The sequence below is a fragment of the Zootoca vivipara genome, chromosome 1 (genome assembly GCF_963506605.1).
Source record: "Zootoca vivipara chromosome 1, rZooViv1.1, whole genome shotgun sequence".
Taxonomy (NCBI): Eukaryota; Metazoa; Chordata; class Lepidosauria; order Squamata; family Lacertidae; genus Zootoca; species Zootoca vivipara.
This window is the reverse complement of record NC_083276.1, coordinates 106294659-106317286: the sequence shown is the minus strand read 5'-3', so window position 1 is coordinate 106317286 and position 22628 is coordinate 106294659. Positions and strand designations below refer to the sequence as shown.

General features: G+C 40.8%; 1 protein-coding gene across 1 annotated transcript in view; it reads left to right on the top strand.

Moving 5' to 3' along the window:
• Window positions 1-22628, top strand: part of PLA2R1 (phospholipase A2 receptor 1) — a 62529-nt gene that overhangs the window by 20083 nt on the left and 19818 nt on the right. Inside the window, exons 10-20 of the mRNA XM_060280151.1 lie at window positions 3846-3955; window positions 7964-8133; window positions 10762-10979; window positions 12032-12177; window positions 12947-13031; window positions 14569-14701; window positions 15448-15483; window positions 16169-16326; window positions 17098-17162; window positions 17932-18035; window positions 20916-21058. Of these exons, the coding sequence (XP_060136134.1) occupies window positions 3846-3955; window positions 7964-8133; window positions 10762-10979; window positions 12032-12177; window positions 12947-13031; window positions 14569-14701; window positions 15448-15483; window positions 16169-16326; window positions 17098-17162; window positions 17932-18035; window positions 20916-21058 (1368 nt within the window). The remainder of the gene's footprint in view (window positions 1-3845; window positions 3956-7963; window positions 8134-10761; window positions 10980-12031; window positions 12178-12946; window positions 13032-14568; window positions 14702-15447; window positions 15484-16168; window positions 16327-17097; window positions 17163-17931; window positions 18036-20915; window positions 21059-22628) is intronic.

Below are 22628 nucleotides of genomic sequence, written 5' to 3'. Positions count from 1 at the left end.
AGCTAGAGGTTACCAGAGCAAAGACAACAGTAGATATAGCCCCATACCCTTAATTCAGAAAATATTGATATTATTTGTAAACAAAAATTGGAATTACCCTTGAAGTTCATCTAAAAGAAGTAAGCTGAAATAAATAATTGATAGACAGTTTTGGCTTACCAGAACTTACATAAAACATCAGTCCCTTCTTACATGATTCCTCAGCCAAGTTTAGTTAAGCTGCTTTAATATCACTATACCGAACATATTACTGGAAGTAAGCTCCAGTGACTTCACAGTTCAGTGGCTCCAGACATGTGGACTACCACTTGGGCATTGCTTTATCATTCTCTTTCACAACAGGGAAGCATTCACTGCAGTCACTGGGAAGCAATGATTTAGTCCTTTCAACTTGTTTAAGAGACTTGGGCCCTGATTCTTAGTATTGGGGAGCCTTCTAGGCAACACATAAACTAACAATTTCCTGCCAGAGTCATTGAAGAAATGGGGTACCTACCGTATTTTTAAGTTTGATAAGAAACATTAAAGAATAGCATGGATAAAAGCCTTCTAGGACCTCATCCATACAAATCACCAGAGGCAGGTAAGTATTCAAAACATGATTCAATTTAAGGATAGGAGAAGGAGGTCTAGTAACATTAAATTAAGTTAATATGGAACTACTCTCTGATGAGTTAAGGGACCCAGGTGGCGCTGTGGTTAAACCACTGAGCCTAGGGCTTGCTGATCAGAAGGTCGGCGGTTCGAATCCCTGTGACGGGGTGAGCTCCCGTTGCTTGGTCCCTGCTCCTGCCAACCTAGCAGTTCGAAAGCACGTTAAAATGCAAGTAGATAAATAGGAACCACTACAGCGGGAAGGTAAACGGCTTTTCCATGTGCTGCTCTGGTTTGCCAGAAGCGGCTTTGTCATGCTGGCCACATGACCTGGAAGCTATACGCCGGCTCCCTCGGCCAATAATGCGAGATGAGCGCGCAACGCCAGAGTCGGTCACGACTGGACCTAATGGTCAGGGGTCCCTTTACCTTTACCTTTACCTCTGATGAGTTAAGGTAAATTTGTGCAATGAATAATAAGAGTTGGACGGTATTACAATTCACATAAAAAATGACCTTTATCTGCAAGTTTATGTCTAATTGGACAGAGGTACCAGAATTATTGGGAAATTACTGTATAATATTACATTGGCAATTCTAGTTGTTTCAGTTAAAAAATACTCAGAGAAGTAGTTCAGCCAGATGTGAATTCTACCTTCTTTAATTTAAAATGGTCTCTCCATCTCTCTCTCAAAATATACAAAGGGCTAGTATTTAATTCAATAATAGTTTTCTTGTTATTTCAGTGTGAGGTTGACAGCCTACTGCACTGAACACAGTTCCCATGTAAAGTCTACCCTAATTCACCGAGTTCCTATAACATCTCAGTATGCATTTGATACAATTGATAATGCTTAAGTGTTTGGCTGTAGGCTGTTTCAAATTATAGGGCTTGTTAGTGGATGAGGCCGTGACATTGCCAGGGATAGCACTCTTCCAGGGATGCTTATTTATTTTTAAAAACTAATTTAGAGGCTTATCTTTATGAGCAAGAATGCTCTCAAGCTGGCTTACGCACAAATAAAAACAGAACTTTAAACAGCGATCATATATATATATATATAAATACAAAACATCCCATATATCCACAACATTAATAAATCCAGCAATAATTCCACGTCCAGCTGAGAAATAAAACACAGGACTTGGGGCCTTCAATGCCACACTGAACACCACTCCCATCAGCTCAGGTAGGGAGACTATTAGGCAACTAGTTAGTCAGTACACTTGCATCATAGGAATATAGGAAACTGCTGGTCCACTGGTCCGTTATCTCAGTATTATCTACACTAACTGTCAGAGGCTGTCCAGGGATTTAGGAGATACTGTGGACTCAGACTTTCTGTGTGCAAAGCAGATGCTGTAACATTGAGCCACAGCTCTTCACCAGACTAATTCCTTATTCTGTCTTCCAGCACTCTCAGAATTGGTCATTGGCTGTGTTGCTAATCATAGTGGTGGTGGTTGTTGTTTAGTCGCTTAGTCGTGTCCGACTCTTCGTGACCCCATGGACCAGAGCACGCCAGGCACTCCTGTCTTGCACTGCCTCCCGCAGTTTGGTCAAATTCATGTTCATAGCTTCGAGAACACTGTCCAACCATCTCGTCCTCTGTCGTCCCCTTCTCCTAGTGCCCTCCATCTTTCCCAACACCAGGGTCTTTTCCAGGGAGTCTTCTCTTCTCATGAGGTGGCCAAAGTATTGGTGCCTCAGCTTCAGGATCTGTCCTTCCAGTGAGCACTCAGGGCTGATTTCCTTCAGAATGGATAGGTTTGATCTTCGTGCAGTCCATGGGACTCTCAAGAGTCTCCTCCAGCACCATAATTCAAAAGCATCAATTCTTCGGCGATCAGCCTTCTTTATGGTCCAGCTCTCACTTCCATACATCACTACTGGGAAGACCATAGCTTTAACTATATGGACCTTTGTCGGCAAGGTGATGTCTCTGTGGTGGTAAAACTGACTAAAGTAACCACTTGCTCCTTTAGTTGAGCCTGATACTGAACCTGAAAACTTGGAGAGCTCATTTGGGATAGGTTCACACCAACCTCTGATCGGGATAGGTAGGTTTCAGTAATACAGACTGAGTCAGCATGATGTTCAGTAAGCAGGTTCAATATATTTCTGTATAGAGAAGATTTTAATGTTTGATGTTTTACTGCACTTAATGTTTTAATTTGTTAGAAGCCGCCCAGAGTGGCTGGGGCAACCCAGTCAGGTGGGTAGCACATTTTGTTGTTGCTGCTGCTGCTGTTGGTATTCACCATTTAGAAACTATTGTAGCTAAGTGGTATATAAATTGTTTAAATGGGTGATTAAATAAAATAATGAAACACTTACCCACTGACCTGACATTCATCAACAGCTCTCGATGCTTTAAGCAACCAAACTTTTTAAAATATTTAACAAAATAACTCTATTTTCTACCTTTCTTATACACTTTTTTATACCCAACTTTATCATCCTTACATTTGCATTGAATCTTGACACTTTCTTCTCAAGGTGCAGTGTGGTCACAATCCAGTCAATGTTAAACATTTCAGTGCAATCCTATGTACATTTTCCCAAGAGCATGCCGCATTGAACAGTCAGCCTTGTTTCTGATTAAATGTGTATATCCTTTCTCCACTAGGCTCTGCTTAAATCTCCCCTTGAAATTACTGTGTCCTGAATAGATTTCACTATCCATGGATTCTGTTCTCTCTCTGTGTGTGTGTGAATTATATTTGCATGATGAGTGGGTAAAATGCAGCTATAGAAAGGGAACAAAATAAGCCAATTTTGCCACCTCAAAACTTTTACCCATCTAGGCCAGCATCGCCTACTCTAGGGATCACCAATATGATGCACTCCAGATGTTGTAAACTCCAACTCCCTATCAGTCCTAGTACAGCATGTCTAATAGTCAGGGATAGTTAGAGTTGTCATCATAGAATCATAGAATTGTAGAGTTGGAAGGGACCATGAGTGTCATCTAGTCCAGCCCCCTGCAATGAAGGAGTCTTTTCTCGAACATGGGGCTCGAACCCATGATCCTGAGATTAAGAGTCTCATGCTCTACCAGCTGAGGTATTTTCCAACGACATCAGGAAGGCATGGTTGACTATTCCTGCCTACTCTGACTGTCAATGGTTCCTTCCCTTCCTCAGTAGTCTCTCTGGTACCTACTTGGGTAGCATCTAAGAATTATGTATAGATAAGTTCATGTATATAATATGCCATATGTTACAATAACCAATGTTTATTTTTGAAGGGATGGGAAAGGCACGGTGGATATTGCTACCATGTGGACAAAACCCCTCGAAGCTTTGAACACTCCTCCAGTGGCTATTACTGTCCTTCACTTGCAACAATAATGAACAGGTACCTAAGTCTACCATACAATTTAAAACAACAACAGTATTTTAACTCTCTTATGGCACTGGAGAAGAAAATTGAAGAACCATACTGGATCAATAGCTAAAACTAACGGAAATAAAATGTTCTGATTGTTATTGCTCAAGTCAAAATGAAAACCGGATAGAATTAATCAGTTACTTGCTAGATTGAAATGTTCAGTGGCATGCAATTATTCATGCATGCGATAATTCTGACATTTTAATTCCTTCAGTGTTGATTTACACCGTCTTCATTACAGGAAGCTGGGGAGTGTTTTCTAACAATCCTGACAAATATATACTCATTTGCTCACATGCAGCTATTTGATGCAAACTATTCACATTCTTCGTTTTTGTTTTAATAACCTAGTTTCGCCACAATAAGAAAAAAATTAAATGTATGACTCCAGTAACAGGTTTTCTCTGGTTACTTAGATGATGCGATTTTCTCTTCTTCATTACACTTTATTCTCAAATTGAAGTAAATCCCAGGCAATGAGAGGTATTCAATTAAATACACTATTGCAGGGTTTAGCACTGGTGCAGTGGGATTTCCCCCCTTTCTCCTCCCACACATGCTCTGTGCTGTCCTGAAATCTGCTCCAGAACAGATTTAGAGGGTACATGGGTGGAACAGAGGGGGGAGATGTACTGATGTGCAATGAGAAATCCTTGCACAGACTTAGTGTTTGCCATACTTCTACATTGAAGGCAACTCAATTTAATCTGCTTGCTCAGAAGTGAGTCCTATTAAGTTCATTTGGACTTACTCCCTGGAAAGTGTGTATAGAATTGCAGCCTTAGTTATATTTGTGGCTTAGACAAATTTATGAAGGACAGGATATTTTCAGTGAGTGTTCCCCATTGTAGCTGGCCTTTGACACCATCGACCATAACATCCTTCTGGACCGTCTAGAGGGGCTGGGAGCTGGGGGCACTGTCATACAGTGGTTCCGCTCCTTCCTCCTGGGCCATGTTCAGAAAGTGGTGTTGGGGGATGAGTGTTCAGACCCCTGGGCACTCACTTGTGTGGAGGACTCCCTGGTCCTGAATGGGGTAACTGTGCCCCTGAAGGACCAGGTGAGTCATTTTGGACTCACAGCTGTCCATGGAGGCACAGGTTAATTCTGTGTCCAGGGCGGCTGTCTACCAGCTCCATCTGGTACGCAGGCTGAGACCCTACCTGCCCACAGACTGTCTCGCCACAGTGGTGCATGCTCTGGTTATCTCCCGCTTGGACTACTGCAATGCGCTCTATGTGGGGCTACCTTTGAAGGTGACCCGGAAACTGCAATGAATCCAGAATGCAGCAGCTAGACTAGTGACTGGGAGTGGCTGCCGGGACCACATAACACCGGTCCTGAGATATCTACACTGGCTCCCAGTACGTTTCCGAGCACAATTCAAAGTGTTGGTACTGACCTTTAAAGCCCTGAACAGCCTCAGTCCCGTATACCTGAAGGAGCGTCTCCACCCCCATCATTCGGCCCAGACACTGAGATCCAGCACCGAGGGCCTTCTGGCGGTTCCCTCATTGCGAGAAGTGAGGTTGCAGGGAACCAGACAGAGGGCCTTCTCGGTAGTGGCACCCGCCCTGTGGAATGCCCTCCCAGCCGATGTCAAGGCAATAAGTAACTATTTTACTTTTAGAAGACAACTGAAGGTGGCCCTGTTTAGGGAAGTTTTAAATGTTTGATGCTGTACTGTTTTTAATATTTTAATATTTTTAATATTTGGTTGGAAGCCGCCCAGAGTGGCTGGGGAAACCCAGCCAGATGGGCGGGGTATAAATAATAAATTATTATTATTATTATTATTATTATTATTATTATTATTATTATTATTAGCTAAATTGAGCCTCTAGGAACAGAGGTGTTCATTTGAATACCAGTTGGGGTAGGGCTGAGGTGCAGAACATCAGGAGAAGGATTCTGGCTTCATGCCCTGCTTGTGAAGGAAAATGTCCCAACTCCCTTTATCTCTCTGTTAGGATTCCATTTTGCTTGTTAAAACTCCGTATTTGACATTAGCATTGCTGCTTAGCAATCCATGTATGAATTCTCAACAACCTCTCCTAGTAGAAACACGCCCCCACCCCATATATTTCAAGCGTATCCTGCATTCTACTGTGAAAACATATTGTACAGCATTCTAACGTAAGAATGAAAAGTTGAGACACATGAAAGGTGATCGGCTAGGCAGGACTGTATCATTGAATTTAGGTTAATGTAGAGAATGGATATATTAATCATGGGTTATTAAGAATAGACGTTTGTAGACAGGTAAAGAATAGCATAATTAATCAGTAATTAATTAAGTCAAACATTGAAGGATGGCAGTGTGTGATTACATATTATAATGACAAGGTTGGAGTGGGCTAGTCAAAAAAGCATAAGTATCTCTGCTTGGTTTAGAATGAAGTTTATGGGTTGAAATCTCTATGGGAAAGGAAATGTATAAGAAACAGTGCTTTGGATGTGGTTCTTTGCAGCCTCTCTCAGATTTTTCAGGAGGCTGACCCTACGTATGTTTGTATTCAATTAAAAGCCTATCTTTTCACTTGCAGTGTGCATCTTTTCCTTTTGGGTCTCTGGGAGGGATACCTCCAGTCTTTAAATAATTCTCCAACAGTTGCAAGTTTTCTAGACGCATCTGGCTAGTCATTGTTTGTCCATCTGAATCAACATTATGTTGATTATGATAACTCATTTTTATTCATTATAAACTCTGTGCTTTTAATGTGCATAGGTTTAATTCATAGCAGGTGGGGAGGGAGAGTTTAACTCCCCTGCTGCTGTCCAGGTTTTTTTAAATAAAAAAAAAACCAACAACTCTTCTTTGAAGCTATTATTTGCACTGGAAAAAGCCTCCTTCCCCCATTGGTCTCAACTGAGAATTTCTTCCCAGCACAAAAACAAGTTTTGAAGGAATGCTTTTCATCAGGAATGCAGCCAGGAGAAGAAAGAGTTCAATCCTTCCCCCTCCCTGCCCCCGTCTGCTGAGATCCCAATAATTATCAGCTCCCACAACAGGTGCAAACATAAGGATGCATTTAACATTGTGTCTAGTTCAGGCCTCAACTTGCTACCTAAGTGCACAAAGTACAGGGGCTTTCTTGACCTCCCAGGGTGGTGAATTCCATTGTAGTAATTTAGGCAGTACTATGGAGAAGGGCCGATCTTAGGTTTCTGTTTTCCATATCTCACAGGGTCGCAGAACAAGATCACTTTTTAAAAAATAGTCTTGCACTGTTTCTGGTAGATGTTCCACACATGGGGGTTTACAAACCTATGTAGTAAGCATGTTACAGAGATGTAGAACAACCACTAGGGATGGCTTTCTGCATAGTCTTATTTGAATGATGCACCAATCATGTCAACTGAAAGTACCTTTCTTCTGTACCTTTAAAAGAATAACTGTAGTTGGGGGAACAGATGCCCTCTTAATGTGTTTCATCTGGTTGCAGATTCTTAATGTGTTTCATCTGGTTACAGATGCCCTCTTAATGTGTTTCCAAGGTTGCAGATTCTATCCCCATATGGGACAGCTGCATATTCCTACATTGCAGGGGGTTGGACTAGATGATCCTTGGGATCCCTTCCAACTCTACAATTCTATGATTCTGTGATTCCACTGTAGAGTTGAAAGCCAGCATGCTCATGGCATGAGCAGGATGCCAGTTAAAAGAGGCATGTCCTGAGCAAGCAGCCGTTTGAACTTATATTCCAAGAGATCTAAGCCGGTGAGATCTGGCATATTGTTTTTCTTGAAGGAACTTTCAAGTTTCCTCTAGCGGGGCTTGCCTCTGCATCACAGCTCACCATTTGCAGTATTAAAAACCAGACTCTTAATGTGCTTCATCTGCTGTTCTTATGTAATTTGTTCCGTTTCAACAGGCTTCTATACTGCTTTCTGTATCGCTCAAAAGGATGAATAGGGTGAACTGTGGTGTAAGGAATCTAATACCTTGTTTTTATTTCATATTTTTTTCAAGGTTTGAACAGGGTTTTCTCTACAGTATGATTCACAACATGGTGAAAACAGATAACCTTTATTTTTGGATAGCACTGCAAGACCTCAACAATACAGGAGAATACACTTGGCTAAATAAAGATGGGAAGCCTCATCGTCTGACCTATACAAACTGGGGGAAATATCAACCTAGTGAGTTATAACCTTTATAGCTCTTGTTGATATTTGATTCTTGAAGCAAACGTGCCACTTTCCCTCACTTTCTGCTTTCCGCTTATTAACAGGCTGTCTTAATTTGGGGCAGAGTATAACATGACAATTTACCTCAAGATAATGGAACCTGCAAATACAACAAATTAAGTGTTTGATACCCTGCTAGATACCAGGGATAGCCTTCCTGGTGTCTTACAGCTGCTGTACTACAGTCCCCATAATGTGTTTAGAATTGCAGCCTTAATTTCCGGATTCCATTCTTACAGTTAGCTGCTCATATACTTAACCTGATTAGCAATCTCTTGTGGGCAAGTAGTCTGCTAGCAGCTTCACCATTAAAATTGCCTTGTAAGTACATGCAGAACTAAAAGGCTTGAAAACTATATTTTGTGCAGGTAGGCTTTTGAAGTTATCTGCCAAGCTGCTATTTATCCACTTGAGACAGCCCTTTGAACATCTCTCTCTTTGTATTCGATCCCCATTTAGTAATGCACAGTGATTTAAAGTTGCATCATTCTGTAGTTTCATTTACTTACTCATTTCTTATAGCCGGAAGGACAAGCATTGCCTGGTTTGTTACTAAGGAGGATTCTTCTTGTCCTTCAACAGTGACCTCTACTGGTTGACTATAGGGAAATATATTCACAGACTTCAAAAGCCTACGTAGTTATTTGGTGTTTCTTATATCCTTTCCCCAGATAACTAAAGCTGCTGTCTGTATTATGATTTCTCAAGAAGGAATTGCTTTGGGGGCAAGTAGTGTCTGAGCTTCATGTGCACCTTAGCAGACCCTCCAAACAATATATCTAAAACAATGTTTCAGATATTCATCTTGAATCCATTGGAAAACAGGATCAGGTCTGTTGCAGGCAGATGGTAGAGATAGCAGGGGGGAAAGCAGAGGGGGCAGAAAGGCACACTGCCTTGATAATGGCCAGGTACTAAGTTATTTGGATGAGTTGGCATATTTTTGTAGCATAAGAACTTAAACCATCTGGTTCTAGTAGTGCCTACCGGCAGTGTGGTGTAGTGGTTAAGAGCAGTAGACTCGTAATCTGGTGAACCGGGTTCGCGTCTCCGCTCCTTCACATGCAGCTGCTGGGTGACCTTGGGCTAGTCACACTTCTTTGAAGTCTCTCTGCCCCACTCACCTCACAGAGTGTTTGTTGTGGGGGAGGAAGGGAAAGGAGAATGTTAGCCGCTTTGAGACTCCTTTGGGTAGTGATAAAGCGGGATATCAAATCCAAACTCTTCTTCAGATTTTCCAGTGTAAGTACTGTAGATGAAACTGTTGAATAAGGTTGCAATTGTGACTCCATTACTTTGGGAGTATGCCACATTTAATGCAACAGGACTTACTTCTGCATGGACATTGTGGAGATTGTGTTGTAAATCAGTTTGCTGCTGACATTCAATGTAATTCTGTAAGTTTATTTAAAAAGAGTTCCATTGTATAAAGTGGTTCTCTGTCTGTCTGTCTCTCATATTAAGTGTGCACTGGATTGCAGCCTTAAATTATAGTAGTTATGCAGACTCACCCTCAAAGCATAACAAGTTAGATACTTTCCCAAGCACAGGGGAGGAAAGTTTTGATCCTTATCCTCTAGGACAGGCACCCCCAAACTGCGGCCCTCCAGATGTTTTGGCCTACAATTCCCATGATCCCTAGCTAACAGGACCAGTGGTCAGGGATGATGGGAATTGTAGTCCAAAACATCTGGGGGGGCGAAGTTTGGGGGTGCCTGCTCTAGGACTTCTAAAAGGTAATTTTTGTTCCCTTTTGTGAATCTATGGTATTTAGATATTACTGTATTTTGGAAATCATAAGTTAATGGCTACAATTAGGGATTACAGTGGTACCTTGGTTTAAGTACACAATTGGTTCCAGAAGTCTGTACTTAACCTGAAGCGTACTTAACCTGAAGCGAACTTTCCCATTGAAAGTAATGGAACGTGGATTAATCCGTTCCAGATGGTCCGCGGAGTACTTAAACTGAAGCGTACTTAACCTGAAGCAAACTTTCCCATTGAAAGTAATGGAAAGTGGATTAATCCGTTCCAGACGGGTCCGCGGAGTACTTAAACTGAAAGTACTCAAACCAAGGCGTACTTAAACCAAGGTATGACTGTAGTAATAATTTTCTTTCCCTGCCCACCACAATTCTTGTTTTTAGTTAATAAGTAACAAACCTCAAATTTCCAAAATTGGACATTATAAACGCAGACCAGTAACAGTGTGAAGAATGCCTGCAATGTTTTGAACAGTGTTTTTGTTTTGGTAAAAGTGATAATATTTTTAGGTAGCACTGAATGTTTGATGTAATGAAATAAGCCTTAGGTATCACTCAGAACCGGCGTAACAAAAAACAAAGATTATTTATTTATTTTAAGTGCTGTCAAAATAAAAAGTGGTCATGTAATGTAAACATCACATTTGGCATCAACTGGTAACAGTAAAAGCATGGCATCTGAAAATAGCTTCCTTCTGCTTCTGTCTTTTGGAAGGGAAAAACCTACCATCCAACAAAAAAAAATTCACATTTGGAAAGAAAAAAATTATACTCAACACTAAAATGTCTTTCTCTCCCCACTCCACCCCCACTATAGGGCATTCTGGAGGGTGTGTTGTTATGCAACGACAGAAGGGACATCTTGGTGTTTGGGAAGTGAAAAACTGTACAAGCTTCAAGGCTATGTCACTGTGTAAGCAAAAAGCTAAATACCATAGAGAAAATGACCCTAATGAAGAATCGCATTTTGAAAAGTCTTTTAATTCTTGCATGTTTGGATGGGAATCGGACCACAATCTGCTCAGCTGTTATAAGGTGAGAAGGAGGACAAATTTATCACTGAAAACTCAAATGAAATGAACTTAGGAATCCATGGTGGGGTAATAAATAGTATTATATATGCCAGACACAAATTTCAAGTGGCCCTATTTAGTATGGACAGTTCTGGTTTTCCTGGGAAACCAATATCCCCACAATGTTCCTATTTTTGACTTCTAAGATGCCTTATTAAATTGCTGTGAATTGCTCATGTTGCCATTCCCCAGGAACAAACTACCTCTGCAGGGCTTCAATTGGGAAGGATGCAACTTGCCTTGTGTGCATTTAAATACAGTACATGGGGTATAAATGCTAAAGCACCATGAAGTGGAGAGCCTATTGTTACACATGCTGCATAAGCTGCATATATATTTGAAGTTTGATAGCATATTGCCAGGCAGTTTGGGTTTTTTAAAATATTGTATCTTTTACGAAAAAGAACAAGTAACACCTAAGCTTTTAAACAAAACTACAGTGGTACCTCGACTTACGAACGACTCAACAACCGAATTTTTCGACTTACAAATGGGGCAAATGGCCGCACGCTTACAAATTTCTCGACACCTGAACGGAAACCACAGCGGTTTTAGATAGGGTTTTTCCGACTTACGAATTTTTCCATTTCCAATGCATTCCTATGGGAAATCGCGTTTCCAATGGCCCTTTTCGACTTATGAATTTTTCAACCTACGAAGGTGCCTTCGGAACAGATTAAATTCGTAAGTCGAGGCACCACTGTATTGCTGAGTGGGCAAATGAATACAACATGCAGCAAGCAAAGTAGACCCTTTAGCCACATATAATAGTTGGGGCAAGCTCAGGCAGTGACACTTGACAGGAGATTTTATACACATGTGCCTTTTTTCAGTTGTGGAATATTGGAAGGCATGGAGTGATATGTTTATAGATAACAAAAGGAGAATAATTTATTTATTCTAGAACAGGCTTGTAGGTTTTTTTTAGTATATGTTGTATATTCTCTTCCCTCCATAGTATTTTGACAATGTGCAAATTAAACTATTGGGGGGGGTATTTGTTTTATTGCACAGGTATTTCACAGTGAAAAAGTACTGATGAAAAGGGCTTGGGATGAAGCTGAAGCATTGTGTCAAGATTTTGGAGCACATCTGGCTAGTTTTACACATGCCTTTGAAGAGGATTTCTTGAGCAAACTTTTGAACACCATGTTTCATGTGTAAGTCTTCCATTTACTATCAAAGAGACTTCTGCAGAAGAGAGGGGAAATCAGATGAGTGTTTGTTCCCTCGATTTCTTTTCAGATATAGATCTTTTGAACTTGCAGTTTAATCTAAGAATAGACTAGAATATTTCTGCTGTAATCATACAGTGTGTGTAAGTTGTAGAAAATAACGTTCACCCGGAAGACTTTACCGTCTGCATTTTGTGGTCTTTTTGCCACACTGAGTGAGGATGATACCTCATGCATCTGAGAAAATGGACTTCAGCCCACAAATAGTGCCAAGAAAAGCTGATTGGGTGTAATATGTAGAGCAAAGATGGGGAAACCTTTGGCCCTCCAGATAGATGTTACTGAACTACAACTCCTATCAGCCTCAACTAGCATGGCCTAAGGCTGATGGAAACTACTCCAACAACATTTGGAGGGCCAAAATTTCCCACTCCTGATTTATAGTAAAAAATATCTGGAAGCGAATGTGTTAAGCACCACCTTTCTCTACTCACAGCTCCTCTAATAAAAATTGCAACTTATTTTCCTTAAAACCAATTAAGGCTTCTCTATGCACTTGTAGCATGCTGTTTGCTTCCTGTTTTCAAAAGGTCAGGAATTGGGTCACCCTTTCAGAAAACTCAGGAGTGAATCAAACAATTCGGTCAATTTTCCTCAGCTCCATGCACACATCCTATTCTGACGCGTGCAAGGGTACAATAGTGGCTAACAGTGTTCATCTGTCTTCTGGGGTTTGTTTGTTTTTTAATCATAGTGATGAAGAAAGACAGTTCTGGATTGGACTCAACAAAAGGAACCCATTAGCTGGAGGATCCTGGGAATGGTCGGATGGAACGCCTGTAAATATTTTTTTTTCCCTCATTACATTGAAATAGGCTTTAAAAAGTAGAAAACAAATTAGATCGTTTCCAGTGGTGGCTTTGCTGTATGAAAAAGCATTCCTGCTCATGCAAAGCAGGGAAACCAATTTTCATTAACCCATCCTACCAATTCAACCTCTAAAAACCCCTGTTCTAAAGGTTCTACTATCCAATGGAACATAATCGAAGAAAAGCTATAGAAGATAGGTGAGATCAGTGAAAATTGGATGGCCTGAGTTGCATGAGAGGAAAGGTTTTCCACCAAGTCAAAATTACCATTAGATATGACTTGTTTTTCCTGCACATCTGTCTGCTTCACCAATGATAAACTTCCTGACCATTCAAAACAAGATTCAATCTGTGGTCTGGGTCACACATCACAGTAAGTCAAGCCACAGTTTACATGGTCCATACAAATTTGCTGATTCCCAGAGAGGAGCTCACACTCACTTTGCCCCTCCCTGGTCCTTTTAGCTCAGGATGGCAGCTAAGCCAGGGTTTAGCTTAACTGTGTCATCCAAACATGAGATTGTGATTAAGCTGCCTCCTCACCACAAACTGTAATGGTAGGGCAAACCTTGGCTAACTGTCATGCCCTGCCAAGCTTAAAGGATCGGCAGAAAGCAAAGCAACTGTTCTCTTCCAGGGGAGCCAGCATGTTCATGCATTTAAACTTAGCGTTACACGCAAGTGCACCCTATATCTTTTAGTACACTTTAAACATTAACAAGCCCTTGCCTTGATGCATCATATCTTAAGGAAAGATATTTTAAATAATGTAATCAAAGGGAAATTAAAACGGCAGAATCAGAATGAAAGTGATAGGGGGGAAACTATAGTAGGGCCACTAAGATGACTGGACTACTATAAAATAATAAACGTAAGGGTCATGGTGTATCATTGGGGACGTAAATGCTTCAGCATCTTGGGTACATACCTGTCTCTCTGGTTTGTTTGTTTTTTAAAGAGAGAGAGAGAGAGAGAGATTTGGTATTTGGTTGAGATGGCTGCCTTTTTAAGGAGTTTGTGTTTTGTTTTCCTGTTCTGGGGTTTGTTTCTGAGCATCTTCAGTACTCCCTCCCAATTTTTCTTCTTTTAAAGGGATATTTAGTTATACCACAATTGTTTTCTACTTGTCCAAATGTTTTCCTGGGCCCAAAAAAGTTGTGGACCTGTATACCAGCAATGAATTACAACCCACCCACCCCCAGTTTTTGTTGCTGTTCATATTTAGGGATCACACAGGTGGGAAACTCATCTCTACCTGCTTGCTGCTTCCATGTAGTTTAAAGATAGTGCTATTATACACACATGCTCATCTTATCTGACACAATCCATGTGCCTGTTGCCAAGTGTACAATGCACTTTGAGAAGTGTCCTTTAGGGTGACCATAAACAAATACAGTCCATACATTAAATAGAAGGAGCATAACCTGCCCAAAAGTATTTTCCTTACTAATTGTATCCATCTTTATCTGTGTATCATAACTCAGTTTAATGCACTGTTCTGTGGCAGGTTGCATCTGCCTTTTTAGAAAACAATTACATTGAAGATAATGTGAGGAGCTGTGCTGCATATACAGTTAATGGAACAGTCTTGCCTCTACACTGCAGTTCTGAGCGTGAATGGATATGCAAAATACTGAAAGGTAAAAAACCTAGCTTAATAATTATATTTCATTATATGTGGCTATGACTATTTTATAAAGAAGAGGGATGATGTCTCAGTAGAGCACATACCTTGCATGCAGAATACATTTGAGCTGCTCCCCTGGTGTGACACTAGGAACGCAGGTGAACAGACCTGCCTCGCCAATTCCTGATGGCAGAAGGACCTGGGTTCAGTCCCCAGAATTTCTAGATAGAAAAGGATGAGGTGGCAAGGTAATCCTGGAGAGATGCTGCTTGTAAGAGTAGAGAATACTGGGCTAGATGAGCTAAGGGATGGAGGTGGCGCTGAACCTCTTGGGCTTGCCGATCAGAAGGTCAGCAGTTCGAATCTGGATGACGGGGTGAGCTCCCGTTGCTGTGTCCCAGCTTCTGCCAACCTAGCAGCAAGATGAGTGCTGCTCATAACCCATAACTGTCTTTGACTGGACTTAACCATCCAGGGGTCCTTTACCTTTTCCCCTTTACATTAACCTTGACCTAAGACAGTCACTCGAAGAACCAACCAGCAGAATATAATCACAGTTACCAGGATTTGAAGATTACAAGGCAGTATATTTAGCTCGCTTGTACAGTATTGATCATTAGTTTGGAAGTTTTCAGTGTTGATGAGAATTTGGAAATGAAATCCTAGCAAAAGATACTTAAGAAAGGGAGGATTGGTTAAATAATTTCTGTGAAATCCCATTGCATGGTTGGCACAAATTGTTCATTGTTTCTGTTACAGGTGTGAAACCAAGGATTCCGCAGTGGTATATACATGGTATGAGGTGGGGGGGAAGGGTTTGTTTGTTTTATTTCACACATGCTGCAACAGTATCATTTTATGAGATACTGTATACATATTAAAAATAAAAAATCCTTCCAGTAGCACCTTAGAGACCAACTAGGTTTGTCATAGGTATGAGCTTTCGTGTGCATGCACACTTCTTCGGATACACTGAAACAGAAGTGTGCATGCACACGAAAGCTCATACCTATGACAAACTTAGTTGGTCTCTAAGGTGCTACTGGAAGGATTTTTTATTTTTATTTTGACTGCGTCAGACCAACACGGCTACCTACCTGTAACTGTATACATATTAATGAACATAATTTTTAAAAAAGTTTTCTCTGTGTTTCCTTAAAGACATGAATAAAAACAGTCAGTTGTAATAACTTAAATTTTACTTGGATTACCAGAATGTCTTCAAAAAACAAAACAAAAACAAGTCTTGTATGTTAGATAATCCTGAAAATGTACTTGCAGCAGAATCTCCCAAATGAAACAGTTTTAGCAACATCTTACCACTAGGGGTGCATCTTTATCCAAACATGCTGCAAGTTCTGATCTAGAAGGATTGTGGTCCTTTTGTGGAACATCAGCTCCACGGCAATAAAACTGAATTAACTCTAAAATTACCTCATGTACATATTCAAATAGATAATATTTAACTTGATTTTTTTAGAGCCATCGTGGTTTTATTATCAAGGAGCAGAGTACCTTTTTTATGACAGCGCCTCAGACTGGCCCACTTTTCAGTTTGTTTGTGGCTGGCTCCGTGGTAATATAGCAACAATACATTCTTCCAACGAACAGGAATTTATCCACAACAGAATAAAAAAGGTAACACTTATAACAAGTCATTTCTCTACATTTTCAGGGAACAGCATTTATCCCTGCCTCCTCTGCATTACAAAAAATAAACAAATCCCTGGGGATTAAACACTTTAAAATATTTGAAAGACGTTTATAGTTTAACTCTTATAGTAACCATCTCTACATAATCGTGACAAACGTAAATATACAGTAACTCCAAATTAGTGAAATGCAGTTTCTTTCCTCTCCAGAGACTGAGGCAAGTTAATGGTGTAGGTGCTGCTGTTGTGTATCTTCTCTTGAGTTTACAAATGGCTGGGTAGGTGGGTGTGGCTGGGCTGCATCAAATAGGAAGACTGACAAGCCTAACTTGGCCCACAGGCCAAAGGTTCTTTACTACCGCTATGTAAAGGTAAAAGGTAAAGGGTCCCTGGACGGTGAAGTCCAGCCAGAGGTGACTGTGTATTTACCTGTGGGACAGGAGTCCATAGGATGGCAGTCTGATTTCTGCCGCTCATTTTAATGTTTCCCATATTTTCATTTTAATGGACTGGTATAACATAAATAATGCAAGATGGAGTTGGATAAATCTGTTTACCAGCAAGCAAGAAATTACAGGCATCCCCAAACTTCGGCCCTCCAGATGTTTTGGACTACAATTCCCATCATCCCTGACCATTGGTCCTGTTAGCTAGGGATCATGGGAGTTGTAGGCCAAAACATCTGGAGGACCGCAGTTTGGGGATGTCTGAATCTAACATTTGAAAAAAAATGTTAAATATATATATATATTTACAGGTATCAAAAATGAATAATGATTGGTGGATTGCATTGCATTCAGAAATAGCTACTGAAGGATTTCGGTAAGACTGAATTATTATGTCCAATCTTACAAAATACGTTTAGATTTGACACCAAGGGAGAGAGATCTGGACTCCCAGACATTTCCCTTACAATAATATATTCTGTATTATAAATATAAGTGTAATACGGTTTTTTCATGGGAGGGAATAATAATAATAATAATAATAATAATAATAATAATAATAATAATACCTAAACAAATTATTTCTGTCTTCTTATACTTGGCTTCTGGTGAAAGGATTCTTTTTCCGTCATCTGTTTTATTTTGAATTTAGCTTAGATATTTGTTACAGATTTTTTTTTGGGGGGGGGGGAATATTGGTACTGTAGAATATGCTGGTAATCCATTATCTTCAAGCATTGCAGCTTCTTTGACTGTTAGAGTTGGATTCCTCTGGTCCTGTCCCTTATTTTTACACTTGTATTGAATAATCATTTCAGTCATGGATATATATATATATATATATATATATATATATATATATATATATAATGATATATTTAATTACGTCTTAATCCACTAATTGAATCAATGAATTCAAAGTCATTGTTCTAGGAAATGCATTATATTTTCCAGTCATTTCTCCCCTTTCTTCAATGGAATTCCAGGGTGGTTTCCCATCCAATACCGGCAAGACCCAGATATGCTTAGCTTCTCAAGATTGCTCCAACTTGCCTTCAGACTGCCCATGCCCTAAGTTTAGAATAAAGGGGTTTTTTGACAGTCATTTGCAGTGAAAGAACTAAATACTTAAAATGTCTACACAGATGGGCAGATGGCTCACCATTATTATACCAAAACTGGGAAGGAGGTGAAGAAAGACCTATGAATGCAGATGGAGAGAAATGTGGTTTTATTTCTTCCCAAACAGGTACATATATTTATAGTGGCTCACTGCTATAAAATTCTGTCTCCGCCTACATTTCATGTCCAATCTGTCTTCTGTAACTTTCCTCATGCTGGCAGAATCCCACCACTCCAAATGGCTAGCTTGCATTTAGAGCAAAATCAGAACCTGTGGCCTATCACCTGAGTTGCTGATGCTGTGTTGTGTTCATGTATACGATGCACTTTTTCCTATGTCAATAAAGGGGATTGATTGATTGTATTTCGTGAATGAAACTTTTCTTTGAAGTAGCTTTCATTCTGTTCCAAAATATCTCCTCTTGTTAAAGCTGGTGACGATAATTTGAACAACGTATTGCTGTTTCTCATGTCCCAGGCATAGGGGTTGGTATGCCCCATGCTTGGCCTTTAAATGTTGACAGCATGACTTTTGGGCTTCTAGTCATCAGTGAGTCGTTGAAATGAGATTGCGCTGGAGGAGATTTGCTCATGGAAGCAGGCTTCTGTATGCATACCAACTGTTCAATAACACATAAATTGAGTGCATATGCAAATTCTGATGTTGTGTATTACTTTATACTAGGTGTGAATTCTCATCTACGTTTTAGTGTAACCAGTCATGTGCAACTACACATGACTTAAGCTGGGTTGGGAGTTCAAGGCTAAGCTGCAAAACCAAACTGAGTCATATGCAGTTAGAGAAAAAAAGAACTAAGGTGTTCTTCCTCTTTTATACAACATTCATTTCAAAGTAACTTGTGAAGAAAAATGGGGTGTGTATTATCTTTTGATCACTGGTATCCCAAAACAAATCCTAAAACACATTATTTTGAAGCAAGTCTCATTGAAAACACTAGGACTTGCCTCCTGTTTCCTGCAAATGAAATATTTAGGAAGCTATTTCTGTTACATAACTGATTGCAAGGGGATAGGAATGCAGTCTAATTTAGGTTGGATCCAGCCCAATATATTCTCCGATAACACAGTAGATATTCATATCATTTCTGCCAGGTTTTTCCTTCATGATAAATTATGCATATGCATTTCATAACCAAAAATGCATAATGTGTTGAGGATATGTTTCTGGCCACAGATGCTGTGTTTGTCATCCAGACTGCAAATCCTCGAGGAGCCATATGCTTTTGTTTTGTTTCTTCCTTTTCTCTTTGTATACCTGTTCTTTTATCTTTTCCTGTACGGAATCAGTTGCTCTGCAGCCCAATTTAACTGAGCAAGCAAGCAAAACATTGGCATGTTGCTAACAGATGAAATACCCTATTAGCAAAAGTTACTTAGCATGGTACTTATGTGAATAATAGTAAGTGCTGCCACAGTGCCTCTTTCTGTGCTCAGTAGGACTTATCAACACTTGCTCTTGTGTATCACTTCATTTCCCTGGTGGAAACTGCTCCTTACTGCTCAATCAGAACAAACAGCAATTTGGGTTTTCCCTGGATTGCCATTTGTTCCTATCTATTTGTTCATTTCCCTCGGAAAGGAGAGGGGCAAGGAGAAAACCACTTGGACCCATGCTGTGTAGGCACGGTACATACAAGCAGAAGTGTGGATGAGCTCTAAGCAGGGCCGGCTCTAGGTAGAGCCCCGGTGGCGCGGTGCACCAGAGCGCCGGGCCGGTAACCAGGGCGCTGCGCGGCAAAGCCGCGCGGAAACCATGCTGCGCCCTGCAAGGGTGGGGGCACCGGAGCAATCCCCACCCCTCAGCGCCAGGGCACCCGCCCTGCTCGAGACTGCCCTGGCTCCAAGGCTCAAGAAAATGCACATAGGATCATAGCCTTAAGAATACATGGCGTGTTCCAAGTGCTTCCTTCTACCATGGCCACCAAATTGCCCTTCTACAGTTTTACCTATGGCGTTACACTATTGCTACAATAAATCACTATTTCAACAATAGAAAGATTACAGTCTGATCTTGGGGAGCTCAGGAAACAACCCCACAAAACATATGGCAGCTTCTTTCATCCCGAAATAAACAGTAAATTGCAAGAACTCGGGCCAGGAGGAAGATGAATTTCAAGTGAATCTTCAAAAGGTTTTATTTATGTAATGAAGAATTCAAATAGGAATCAATTCCAGTATAATAGGCAAATAAAAATAAATTCCAGTGAAAAAATCCCAGGACAAGGCCCTGTTTCAACAATTCTTCGTCAGCAATGTTTTAATGGTTATTTGGTATTTAATGGTTATTTGACTATTATACTGGAATTGATTCCTATTTGAATTCTTCATTACATAAATAAAACCTTTTGAAGATTCACTTGAAATTCATCTTCCTTCTGGCCCAAGTTCTTGCAATTTACTGTTTATTTCTGGACTTCACCAAGAACTCCAATTTCTACAGCTTCTTTCATCCCAGCAATGATTGTTGTAGATCCACACAATACCCTGAAAAAGATCCACGAGCCCTAATATTGGAGAAAGATTTGAGCACTGTGAAATGGCCTTTTTTCAGTTTTTTGCTCCCACGTTATTGAGCTTAGAGCAAAGTTGCTTCGTTTGTGAAAATCCAGGATTCACACATGGATATGTTACATTTTTTTGTCCTTGTAATTACCAACTGCAAGAAAGAAGATTCTGGAACAAAGTCAAGCCTGCTGTGTTTCTTACACTGAGTTTTCAACAAAAACAGGAAGTACCTACCTTAAGTATTATTCATGTGTTTTTAGTGTTGCATCAGCAGCTGTTTATGGCAATATAGTTTGATTAAATAAGTTAGGATTTAATAAGTGTTCTTCTGGAAGGGACATAAGTCTCAATAACCATTGCCCATAAATCATAACATATATAAGTATATGCATGAAAAACAAATTCATAGCCAGTGTTTTTATATTTGTATTTACATAGTAAGTGTAGTATTAATAAGCATTCTGGTGTTTTTTTATCCTAGGGTTGTGGGGATTTGCAAGCTGTACCAATTCTCTACCTTGTATCTGCAAACGTAAAAAGATATGGACTATTGAGAGAGAAATACCAAACGAGCAGCCTAATCAAGGAGTGTGCCCGAAAGGATGGCTTTATTTTGCATTCAAGGTACTTTCTTGATTGTTTGAACAAACAAAAACCAGAGCATATTAACATACACCTTTAAAAATAAATGGGCATTTGGATGCTGCTAGAGTTCAAGGGAAAAGTTTTTCATATATAATTTATTCCCATTGATTTATAGCAGAGTTCACCAACTTGTCAGCTGCAGAAGCCCACGTGCTTTCTCTGATACCCACAGGTTCTCCCACCCCTTCCCCATTGAAATTAGGCTTGAAATAAGCATTCTTTTGCAGCCAATAGAAGTACGGTTTCTACAGTTTGTCGCTAAAGATTGGTGACTACTGATTTATTGGAAAATCTAACAATTTTGTCAGAAGGAAGACAAATGTTGAGAGCACATGAAACAACTGGCAGGCCTTGATATCATACGTTGCAGCTATAGCTAATAATGACCACCTTCCTGAAGGTGGCAGGCATCCCTGTCAACATAGTAGGGCGAAACTAACTCCCCGTATTTTTCGCTCCATAAGACACACTTTTTCCCTTCTAAAAAGGAAGGGGAAAGACACAGTGAAGGCCTGCTCACAAGAGCAGGCTTGGTAGCCACCGTTGGGAGAGGAGCAGCGCAGCACCTCTCCCAACCAAGGCTACCAAGCCTGCCCCGCTTGCTTTGTGGCGAGCCGGGAGGAGGGACGGACGGGAGCGTCTTTGGAGGCAGCCCTCTGTAGAACGCATGGCAGGATGCGGACCTGGAGGCTGTCCAGTTATAGGAAAACTGGTGCTATTCATAGTAATCCTTCTAGTTGGTTAATTGGCTTGGTGACTTCCATGCACATGTGGTGTGATGCTAATTATTTCCCCCAAGAGTTAAATGATATCTAATCAGAGGCAGCTACAGGAGAGCTATGAGATTCAGGTGAGGTCAGATGCCTTGTCAATCCCAGCAGGTATATAAGAGGACGACCTGGCCTACGGCCTGCCCAGCTATGCTTTCTAAAAAGTGGGACTCCAGAATGAAAAAATTCAAGTTGCGCCCCACTGCTTCAAATTGGGCCTCACTGGCTAGCCCTGAGTCTAATAGTTGCTGGGCCTGAGTTGCCCTGCCCTTGCATGAAGTCTTGGGTTTACAATTTTGGGAGAGAGGGGACTGCGGCACTGGGGAGCGGGCAGGCTGGCGAGGCCCCCTAGATCTAGAGGCCTGAGTTGTCCTGCCCTCACATGAAGTATTGGGTTTGCAATTTTGGGAGAGGGAGACTGCCCACTGGGGAGCGGGACAGCTGGCGAGGCTCCCTAGTTTTAGATGCCCTAGGCTTCAGCCTGCTTTGCCTATACATAAATCTGGCACTGATAATAATACTCATAGCCTCCACTCTAAACACACCCCACCTCTATAAACACCCATATACATCTTCTGAAATGTCTTCTATGGTTAGGTATTTTTTGCTCCGTAAGACACAGTGAAGGCCCGCTCGCAAGAGCAGGGATAGGAGCCACGATTGGGAGAGGCGCCGGGCAGCAAAAAATACGGTAGTTAATTCAGCAGAACCTGGAAATTGGATTTACACTGTGCCTCTGAATCTGAGCAGCCTCCATAGCAAAAAGACATGCATTTCCA